The sequence below is a fragment of the Temnothorax curvispinosus genome, unplaced genomic scaffold (genome assembly GCF_003070985.1).
Source record: "Temnothorax curvispinosus isolate PA1 unplaced genomic scaffold, ASM307098v1 QBEX01010844.1, whole genome shotgun sequence".
In the NCBI taxonomy this organism is placed as follows: Eukaryota; Metazoa; Arthropoda; class Insecta; order Hymenoptera; family Formicidae; genus Temnothorax; species Temnothorax curvispinosus.
Window position 1 is genome coordinate 1 of NW_020220624.1, and position 12,398 is coordinate 12,398.

The 12,398-nt window shown below is 30.8% G+C and overlaps 1 protein-coding gene across 1 annotated transcript; it reads right to left on the reverse strand.

The window, feature by feature from the left end:
* Positions 1-4,354: 4,354 nt before the first annotated feature.
* LOC112460823 (SIN3-HDAC complex-associated factor-like) lies at positions 4,355-9,418 on the reverse strand. Its single transcript, XM_025025709.1, has 5 exons — positions 9,320-9,418; positions 8,876-9,029; positions 8,386-8,554; positions 7,780-7,939; positions 4,355-7,432 (listed from the first exon to the last, which is right to left on the reverse strand). Exons 1-5 carry the CDS (start codon positions 9,391-9,393, stop codon positions 7,009-7,011), a joined length of 981 nt encoding a protein of 326 aa, XP_024881477.1. The 5' UTR covers positions 9,394-9,418; the 3' UTR covers positions 4,355-7,008.
* Positions 9,419-12,398: the final 2,980 nt, after the last annotated feature.

Genomic DNA, 12,398 nt, shown 5'->3' on the forward strand with positions numbered 1-12,398 from the left:
CCGTTGCACAACATTCCGGCCAAAATTCGAAAAGAATGCTTTCGGCCAACCGAGAACCGACGAGATTATCGCCGACGCAAGCGCGATATAATGATAATATTAATAATATCCCCTACAAATATACACAATGTATAATATTCCTAATTTTACACAATGATTGGAATTATTTTATATATATACAAATGCGCGTATATGTGTGTGTGTGTGTGTGTGTGTGTGTGTGTGTGTGTGTGTGTGTGTATATATATATATATATATATATATATATATATATATATATATATATAAATGTAGAGATTCCTTTGATCAAAAAGTCCATTCGTATTTTATCAATCATCTATCGCTTTTTTATTTTACATTTATAATTATTTTATTATTAACTTTACTCGTAAGAGCTGTAGGAAAGACGAATGAATTTCTTGATCAATATAATATATTAATAATAATATATTAATTTTATAGCAGTCGTCACTCATGTTGTAACTTGAGTTTTGCGATTAATATTTGCAAAAATGAAAAATTAACCGATTAATCTCTATGCACACACGCACGTTCAGAGATATTCATATATTTATACATACATGTTGTTGTAAAAAAAAATTACCCGCTAAATACATTGGTCAGTCTCATAATCGTTATTTTTAATGTTTATGCGAAATTTTATCCTTAATCTTTGCTTAAATTCTTCACAAAAGCTTCAGGATTTTCGAAATTTGTAGAAATTTTGAAAGTTGAGATATATTTATTCTAAATGGAAAATATGCCGATATATTTTCTTATAATGTACATAAAAATCTATTACAAAATTGTCTAAATAAAATTCCTGCATTCTTTTACTCCTATTTTATTTCCACGAATTTTTCAAAATATTATAACTTCGAGAATTTTGATATAATCTAATTCAATTAACTAACTCATTGAGAACTTTACATATTAAAATTGAATTTACATTTGTACATGCAAGTAATTCAGTTAACGTTTATTAAAAATTAACATTTAAAGATTGCAGGATTTCAAGAAGTAGTTAGAGTAATTTATTTTAATAAATTTATTATAAATTTAAAATATATAAAAAATATATCTAAAATAAATTTATCAAAATTTAAAACAGCCTGTATATGTAAAAACGTTTTTCAATGTCTTTAAATTTTCTTATATAAAACGCTTGATTTTTGTATAATTCAACTCTCTATGGCTGCGTTCGGGGAGCGCGCTATTAGCAGCCTATATATATACAGATCCATTATTTTTATATTTAGTTATAAATTTTATAGTATAAAAGTAAAAAAGAAATCCCGAAACTTTTGCAAAGACGCGAGAGATGTAAATTATGCTGCACGTATTTTCCGATAGATCATTGCTCGCTTAGATTTTCTGTCCTTAGATCGAATTATAACACGCGAGAACACGCGCTTTAATTTAATTACAGCGAACATTATATTATTATATATGTAAAATACGTATATTTTACAAATAACTATGTAGAAAATGCATATATCAAAATTTTCGTGAATATAATCTGGTTGTTTCCCTATTATTACGATAATCAAATTTATTATTTAATATATAATATATCTAGTTTACATCATAATATAAATTATTTATTATTTTATCCCTCCAGATTGATCTAAAAATTCTCTGATTAAAAATAAAACAAATAAAAGAGATACGCGTAACTTTTCGATCAACCTGATACAACTATATAGACTTGAAAAATTTTTCACTCGATAATAAACGCCACTGTTGCGTGTGTTCTCGCGAATTATCAATTACGTAAAAATAAAAAAATATGCTTGCTATGTTGAGATCCCAATAATTGATGAACGATAATAATTTGTGCAAATTCTTAAATGATGTCTCGGCGATATCAATATCGACGGATAAACTGATAAGGAGGATTTTTGGATTTCCAAACATTATAATTAATAAAATTTAAGAGAAATAATTTTTCAGAACTATAAAATCATGATATATAAATGACATTTTTACAATAAATTCCAAGTATAACTTTTAATTGTATCTGCTTTTTAAAAGACTTTTTAAGATTGTAAACGTTTTTTACTGTAAAAACTGCATTACACAATTATACAATTTAAGAATTGCAGAATTTTTTTTACAATTTGCGACTTTAAATTTGCAGTATATTAAAAGTTTCTTTATTTAAATAGCTTCGTTGGTTTTTCGCTCCTTTTACAGTTTGTCTCCGCGATATATTACATGTATAAAATTTTACAGTTTTATTGTTTTTTTATACCATGTGTTCATATATTTTGTATTTTTCCATGTATCATATCTTATCTACTCCATTGTAAATTTTTGTATCATATACTTGTGTATATTTATACAGTATCATATATCTTTATATATATATCCTCTGATAAATAAAATTTGAATTTACATTTTAATCGTTTTTCCTCCATTTCATTAAAACTCGAATATTTTCCTAAATATATTCGAATACTTTTCTGTTATATTGATACGCCATTTATCACACCACATTTGAATGTGAAAACATTTTGCGATTTCTTTTAAATTTAGTATGGTTGATAAAATTTATTTGAATGAATATTAATATATTGACTAACAATTGATATCAATTAATTAATATAGATACCGTTAATATACTAATAATGTTTAAAAATATTAATTAATTAATACCAATTTAATAGCCAAAATTAGTAATTAATACTAATTCGTCACTTAAGGATATGAGAAATAAATAACTTGCACGATATATTGCCAGCCATTGCAATTCCCGTTATCTCTCATTGACAACCGCATTTATTTTCTGGCAGTGTTAAAAAAATCACGAAGTAAAGATCACTGAGCCATATAAAAATATATGTGCATACAATGTACGTATAAATTTACATAAAAAAAGGAATATTATGTTTAGTAGTAAAAATAAGTCGACTTATGAAATAAATAAATAAAAAAAAACTATTTGTTTTGTAATCTAGACGGAATCATACCCGCTTTCTGAGTTTTACCGAGCTTATTAGCTTCATAAATACATTTAAATGCTAAATTCAATTCAAATATAGATTTATATTTAAATATTTATAACAAATATTTAATGCTAAATTTAATTTAAATATAAATTTATATTTTTCTTGCTATATGATCCAGCCTCGATTATCGCATATATTAACTACGATAAATCATAGTAAGAGAAGACAATAATAATTATCAATATTATATCTCAGAATAAAGAGAAATGATAGAGATCATACAAGAATGTACAAATGTGATCTATCACGGGAAAAGGTGATTGATTAGCGTTATCCTTTGATAGATCAGACTTTTCGATGTTTGATTATGAAAAAACTGTTATCGCTTCCTGTTACATTATTATACGATTGTCGGAGCCTTCGCAAGTCCGATGGGCAATAAACGAGCTTTTTTCCCCACGTATTTCTCGGCAATATTTCGCGACTCAACGGTGGACCCATAATCTTTTTAAAAACTTTGATTGTCAAAAATTTTGAATAATTGTGCATAATCGCCGGTCATGATTTTAAGTTTAACATCAATTTATGTCTTTTAATTTTTATAATTTAAATCTCAATATATAATATAATCTAATTTTATCACATTTAATTTATCTTAATCTTTTTATTAAATTTCAAAACAAGATTATTTTGAGTCCACTACAATAACCGCCAAATCTCAATAATTTTGATTCTTATACTCAAAAGAATTTTATGAGCAGCTCGATTCTTGTTGAATAATATAAAAAATAATGACTCGCTTAGTGCTGGACGGGTTCGACAATATTATTGCACATACTTTCCCATCATATCAGATCCAACTTTCAAGCCAAGAGTCATTACATTTTCCTTCCTTTTTGAAATATAATGATTTCTAAATCCGTGGTTCGTTGCATCTGCATAATAAAAATATACAATAAATTTTTTTAGTACAAGGGGATGCTGGAGCCGTCTGTTTTACCGGCATTTTTTGTCGGCACGTAGCGTCGTATTAATTTGACAGAATTAAAAATCCTTCTCCAGAATTGCAGTACATACATTAATGATTCGGGGGAACTCCGATTTTATATAGAAAACGAGAAAAAATTACGGAAGTACAGATTTCTTTATCCTACTTTTATCCCAATATGGCGTCTCGAGTTGCGGCGAGCTGTCAGCTCGTCACAAGATGTATTTCATATAAGAGATATACCATTGGTACGAACGCGAAAACAAGTTCCCCCGAATTGCACAACAAGAAAAACATCGATAAACCCTCCAAATCAAGATTTGGAAGCGTAATATAAAAGTATAATGTCGATGTGCATCGTATGTGTGCGTGCAATGTAGCGTGCTATCCTTGTCTATATCTTTGTCTATACAAGGACAGATATAGTCGATAACATAGAAAATGGTAATTTTGTCGGTTATACAGACGGCTCCAGCATCCCCTTAAGTATTTTACATCACCGAATATGTGATGTTTTGCATATTTTAAAAAATTAATTAAGTAAAATAAAATTTTTACGTATGTTAAAAAATTGTTAATTCCACGAATTTTCGGACCAATTTTCGGCTTAATTAATCCCCATAAATTATCGGTTCCACGGATATATAAATCCTGTCTTTAGCAGATCTTATGTCGATCTTTTTTTTTCGAATCGTACACGATTTTCATCAAATAGTCGGTCCTCCTTTCTTTTTGTGCGTGTAATAAAAATAGAAAAAAATTCTGAAAACAACCCCACAGTTGCGGCTTGTTTTCAGCAGGTACTCGGCTTGTACATCTTTTTAGCCCGTTTTTCCTTCGTGTTTAGCGCTAAAGAGAACAGTCGAAAATGATTAACCAATTTATGTCAAACAACCATTTCCGATTATTTTCCTTTCTCTGTCCAATAAAAATGTATCCCTCGATTTTTATATGAGCTCAAACATTCTTAATTTATAAATTTTACAATTGATTTAGAGTCGGTTCTTCGTTTCCGTTATAGAAAAATCAACTCCAAATTGATCCATTGACAATGCAAAAACAGTGAAAGTCCTATATAAAATGAGAATTGAACAAATTTTGCGCTAAACGTGTGATCGAAGCATGCCCATCTCTTCTTTGTTAACTAGGAACTAACAGTTTTTACTTATTTATTCTTCTCTTCGTCTTTTCTTATTTCCATAGAAATGTTTCTGTATATAAGTATCATATTCTCTAAAATTATTTATCAAACAAAGATTCGCTGGTCCAGTTTGCCAATCTGATTGCCACTTTCAATTCTTCTATCTAGATCTTTCATTTTTCTATTAATACTGTCTCAATATAGACTAAAAACAGACTTTATCAATCGCTTCGCTATACAATTGTTTGCATTTATTTATTGCTATCGATCTGGGTCGTCGAGATGACCGCTAACAATTAGTTTACGTCATGGAGCATCATGATCTGGAAGGAAATACAAGAAATCTCCGCTTTTTCCCCCGTTTCCTTCTCTTTCTTTTTTGAACCCAGACGAGGATCGATTGGCAGCTTGGAACTTTTACGAGGTATCCCGCAACAACCATCAGATATTCTTTCAAAAAAATGTTTTGTTTGTCAATTTAGTTTTCTCTCGACAAAAGCGTTAAAATTCCAATTTTTTACACAATATATCTTCACAATTGAGTCAATTACTAAATCGTTACACATGAAATTTCGTTTTTCTATCGAATTTTAGTTTAAAGAAACAAAAAAAAAAAAGAGGAAAAAGTCCAATATTTTTTTCAACTGTTCTCAGAATAATCGCATCTTTATTAAATGCGAGGAATTCAAAAACCTTGAAATCTAAGAATATTAAAAGAATTAAATCTAAGAAAATAAGCTTTAAAAATTTATAAGGGAATGTTCCGTGAAACTTTCTAATGTCGACATTTTAACAACTTAATATTCAATTTTAAATGAGAAAATTTTGTAAATATTAACGTTTCATTGCTTTATCATGATTTTTTTTATCGTGACATTATCTTTGGTTGTCTCAGCACACCCTACGTATGTTTCTCCCCTTAAGCGGTGGCACTTGACGTGTTAAAAAAGCGAGTACGTAAACCGCCAGCTCGGATCGCAGTTCGGCATAAGAATTCTGAGCGTCTCTTACTTTACAATATCATCACAGAACTTTGATGTGTTTATATTGCTTAATATAAGACTTAAAAATTATCGTCTCGAGAAATGGCGGTTTACGTCCATTCATCGCTGTAATTAATTATAATTATCCTTAGCACAATAAATTGCATCCAAATGGCATTTAAACCTCCAAAGCGAAGGTTTGAAATTCTTTCAGAACCAATTGGCTGCCCGGAGATAGTATATACTTAATTAACTTCAGCTTATAGTCATACAGGGTGACGCGTTTATACTGCAACAAATTACTGTATTTGGTATGAGATGTATTAATTTTAGAAAAAAATGTTTTCGGTAAAAAAAATTGTATAGATTTCTAGGGACATGTTTTGAACACAACTTAAAAACAGTCTCACTTTCGAGATAAATTTTTCATCATTGCTAAGTATTCCTTTTATGTATTGGAATTGATTAAACATACAAAACATCTCCCTTAAATCCTGAAAATCCTGAAAAAAGTTCTTTTCTAAAGTAACTTTTTTTGTATTATTATTATTTAATTATCCTCATGTATTAACAATGCAAAGTAACATAATGAAAAATAATTTAAATATAAGTAAAGTAGGATTTTCAAAGCCTATTATAGAATTAAAATTCGAATATTCTCCATGAGGAAGTCGTCTCTAAATTGAAATTCAAAGGATATTTCAAGATTTAAGAAAATAACTCGAAGGTAGTAAAGTAAACTGCAAGAATCAGATGTCAAAAATCTACTTCATGTATCATAGAACTAAAAACTTTGAAGTTAGTGCCAAAGTAAAATTTTCCAGATTAAAAGTTTTGTTGAAAACTGTGATTAAAAAATTATCTAACAGACACCCTGTATACGTGTGTGTGTGTATGTGTCTTCATAAGTAAAGGAATAAATTAACCCTCTATAAAGGGCCGACATTAATTGGAGACCGACTGAAGTGACTGATTAATCACGTTGTTGACAGATTGTAAGGTTTTGCAACTTGATAACTGATCAAGTTCTATAGGTGTTACAGCTTTCTCTATCATTTTCACATCTGCCTGAACTTGAACATTCTTCGCTATTTTGCTCTCACCCTGATTAGAGGATTCGTCGTAACCGGAATCGGACGAAGAGTCACTATCGGTCTTCGTTTGTTTTGAACTTGTATCTGGACTTGACGATGGCGATTCAACACCATGGACAGGGCTGGTGGACGCAGAACTGTGAGTGGGACTGGCGACTGTTAAAGAAGTAATAAGCTGTCGTCTGGCAATGTTTATGCAAGGTTTCAGGCGAGATGGATACATTATGACCTCACCATTGACGCCTCTGAAAATGCTGCCACAGCAAATAATTTCTCTGTAAAACAAAAATATATATATAATATATGCAAATGGAAATATGAGAAATATTTGAGATACATATCTGCAATATAAGAAATATTCAAAGATGTGAATATATAAACTCGAAACATAATATATGTTAAATCATCTATCAAATGCATATAAAATATATTCTTAAGGCTCCTGCTTAAAATTTTTTAAATTCTTCAAAATTTTCACCATTTATTTTATCTGCCTTTTTCAAATACTTAATCTTTTTACAGAATTAATATTAAATGTTAATTTCTAAAATTCTTAGACAACAAAAAATTTTTCTTATTATCATCTTAATAACTTGTAAAAATTATATAATTTTACCATTACCTTTTGTAATAAGATAAATCTAAGAAATTAATATCGTCTTTATTCACATCCTGATCTTGAACGAGATCTAATTGTTTTTCGTTAGCGCCAATGTCATCGTCGTCGTCCGAAATACTGTCCGATCTGCTCGAAGCTTTACTGTCTGCCAATCTATAATCTTCTACAATATCAAAAAATAAAAACTGTTAATACGTTTATTAAATATTAGCAATAATATATTATTGAGAAATCAATTTCTATTTCTATTTATATAATTTCTTTTTAATATATTTTCTAAATGTTGAATCATATATTTTGTGGTCGGAATTATTTGCACATTCAAGGCGATTTTCGAGAGTTACGCTTACTTCTCTCTCCTTACCTCTCCGCTCGGCCGGCGAGCCTTACAAGCGTGTCGCTCAAGCATCTGGGATTATCACATGTTCGCAGGAGTGTACGAGGGTCACTCTTCCTAATTATTAATCTGTTCTCCACTCGGCCGTTGTAGAGCTCGTCGGAGAGGTAAGGGAAGAGAAGTAGGCGTAGTTCTCGAAAATTGCCTCAAAAGTAATATTATTCCGACCACTGATATATTAGATTAAGAAGCAAAATTTCTATTTAACCAACCGTTCAAATCATCGCTTATCGATGGGCTTTGTTCCCGATCTGCTTCTGTTTTTACATAGACATGTTTCTTCTTAGCAAATTTGTCAGGTTTATCTTTAAGTTTCCTTTTATTTTTTGCCTTAAATTTTGTTAGCGACTTAATTCCAGGACCAGCACGGGCATCCACAACCTGCAAAGATAATTCTTTTTAAGAAAAATTTGCAATCTAAATGTTAATGTAATATAATAGTTTAAAATATTAAATCATGGATATCTTCATATTGCAGCAATCATTTGTCAAGCAAAAGATTTGGAATCTTGCACCTTCCACATATAAGGGAGAGGAAAAATTTAGAGTAGATAATTATTTGTTTATACTGTGATAAAAACAAGACTCAAAAGCAAGAATTAATCTAAAAGTTATTAGATAATGAATTGTGGTACTTATACTGTATTTGCAACATCAAAATTCAAATGATAAAAATAAGAATATCCATTATCAGATACTGACATGTCTCCAGTTGCGATCGTTTCCCGGAGGCAGCTTCTTAAATCTTTTTACTAGAAGTACACATGCATTACATATCTCTCCGCTGCGCCTCTCATCAAGTTGAAAACATAGCATAAAGTCATCCTCATACTTTTTACTATCTGTGAATCTCGAACTGTAAAAGAATTTACAAGGATTTATTATAATAATAAAATACATGTGTAATATTGTAGTATCAATGTATCATGATATTAACTCTTATTAAATAATAACATTTAATTATATAGAATCTTATTATCAACATAAATTATAATAATAATTTAAAATAACAATTAATAACTATAGAGTATTATTATAATTTATTTTTATTGTACAAATATATATATATATTTATACAATAAAAAAAATATATATACACACACATATGTTATACATACACATACATATGTTTAATAATATTTTTACCTGCTAGATTTGGCTTTGCAAATGCAGCAGCCTGTACTAGATCGATACACCTTTGGTTTGTGAAAACTGAACATCCTGCTCACTATGCACGTCACTATCGTTTCTGTAATTTAATACATGTATATATATTATAACATGATTTTATATCAGTAGAAACTCGTAATATATATATATATATATATATTTATATATTTTTTTTTATATATATATATATAATATATATTATGTATATATAATATACATCTTTTATATGATATATAAAAATAATTGCATATGTTATTTTACAAGTATAATATGCATGACGCATGTGTATAATATATACAGGATGAGTTTTATTTCGTGTGTCAATTATCTCCGCCAAATATCTCAGAAAGTAGAGTAAAGTGCATATTTTGGATCAGATCCTAATTCGGATCACCTTTAAAATGCCTCTCTAGCCGACTGTATTTATCATATGTGAATTTTTTTCACTATCGTCTATAGCTATCTCTTATAGATATAGACAATTAGTGAAAAAAAATTCACGTATGATAGGTACAGTCGGCTAGAGAAACATTTCAAATTTGCTGATCCGAATTAGGATCTGATCCGAAATATGCACTTTACCCTGTTGGTTTATTGGAAAAATGTTTGAGATAAAAGTTGGAGGATTCAAAGGGAGCCAATAGACAATCTTATTTGAACGGTTCGTCTCCTCATGTTCGCCTTAATACGTTCCAAGATACCAGGCGTATTATGTATTTCTGCACATCCATCCTGTTCACATTGGTACCGAACCGAACAATGTTCGGTATTGTTCATGCAAGAGGATGCCATTTTAAACACCTTTAATTTTTATACGTATTTTGACAGCTTAAAACGTATTCTGTTCGTTAATAAACCGAATTTAAGATCAAAAGTTGTAATGCCCATAACTCGATAGGAGACGCATTTGCAGTTCATGTTAATAAAAACTTTTTTCATTATTTTGATATGTACTATTTACCTTTAAAGTAGCGGACAACCTTTTTGTTACACCCTGTATATATACATATATTACTAAATAGCATTCTTTAAAAATTGCATTAGAATTATATTTCCAAGACTCAAGATACTCATATACATATTTTCATACTAAAGATTTTTTAATATATATTTAGTATAAATATAAAGCTTATAAAAATTAAGAACGCGCAAAATGTAATAATATAATTCATAAAAATGTTTATATAAATCCTACAAGCAGCAGACATTAAAAATTAAAATAATTTCAAAATAGTTAAAAATTAAAATTAAAAAAATAAATTCAAAAAATTGTTGCACATAAAATACACTTAAGGTGCCAATTCATGAGACGCTGAAAATGAGCGTCAACAAGGTGAACGTGGTGGTTTCGCTTTGACGCTAGCGTCAAAGAAATGAAGTTGAATTTGTTTAATATTCAGCGTCGTCGCTGAATCGTCGTTAATCGTCCCAGTACAATCAAACATAGACTTCAAAATACGTAAAATATTAATTATTTTCAAGTAATATCTTCAAGTAATAATATTTTATGGATATATATATAAATAAAAGATATTATTTCTGAAGATTTTTACTTGCTAAAAATGAGCGTCGAGCGTTAACGTGAAAAGGCACCTTTATGCAAATCATGGAAATTGAAGTTCAACGCGAACGTAAAATTTACAAAAATATCACTTATGAGAAAATATCACACAATATAAACAGACGCCATGAAATTGCAGCAAATGCAAAACTGAAAAATCAAAATTGCTTATAAATGTAAAACGATAATGTAATAGGATTTGTACGTATTTTAGACAATCTCAGACGAACGCCATAAAGTTGCGCGGTATGCTAAATTAAGATTAATGTTTGAAGTTGGACGTGCCTGAAGTCCACGGAGTAACACAGATGTAGATAAAGTGTCCAAAAAGTATAGTCGTCGCGAAAGTAACATCAAATGTGTGTCATGATGATCGCCGATTTTATTGAGCACGCTCCCAACTACCAGCTTCATGTTTCGCCGAAGAATCACAAAGATCGAGATTCGAGGATCCCAAAATTAATGGAAACTATGTCGACGAAAAACACTGTTGCCAAATATATCAAAAGCGGGGCCAGAGTTTTTTCTTTTATAAAAAATAGAGATATTTCTTCCTTAATGATACTTCTTCACTTTCTTAATTTCCCCTTTTCCAAATTAACACAACGAATGTCTATAAAGTGAAAGGCACTGTTGCCAAATGTGTCAAAAGTGACGCCGTTTTAATTAAACCGTTTGCTCCTTCCAAAATAGATCTTCGCTGCTTTACGGATACGGTATTCCTTCGCCTCTTTTAATCTCCTTGGTTTTCCAGAGTCGATATCGTCAATGTTGAAATTGGGGAAAAAAGCCACGGTCGTCAAACGTGGTGTTAAGAGCAACGCCGACAACTCAATCCGGCCACTTGTTTTTCCAAAATGAAAGAGAAAACTCGGTCTCCCTCTCCTTTAATTGCCCGTGACAGAGCTTCACTTAAACGCCCGCCTCTTTCTGAAATTCGAAACTTTTAACCACAGTAATCTTTGCGCGCGCGCGCGTTCTCAAAGGGAACTGTATAACTACTGTTACGGCGGCAATTGTTCGCAACAATATTCAGACTCGATGGCGCATACGGCGACGTGTGAGAAGCGTGGTTACGCTACGCGCGCACCGGGAAGCATCACCAAGCGGTGTGCGCATGCGCATGCGCGCGCCTTTCCCCCCCCTCTCTCGAATCCTACTGTTCGTGATATTTCGTCGTCAAACTTCTTCCAGTCCTTCCCCCATCGTAAAATCAACGTCATGCACGAGCCGAACTTCGCTTCCCTTCGCTCTGCGCGAGCATATCACCGAATTCTCTCTTCTCTTCCCCCTCCGCCCGTATCTCTTCCTCATCCTGAATGGTCTCACCAGTAAAGCGGGCTACACACACACACACACACCACACACACGCACACGCGCACGCGCAGATGTATATCAATAGACGGTAGAATCCCTCTAGTCTGGCTATACGGTAGCAATTTTTTATTGGTTCGTCATTTCTTGACAAATACTACGTTTACGCGAGTGTTACTT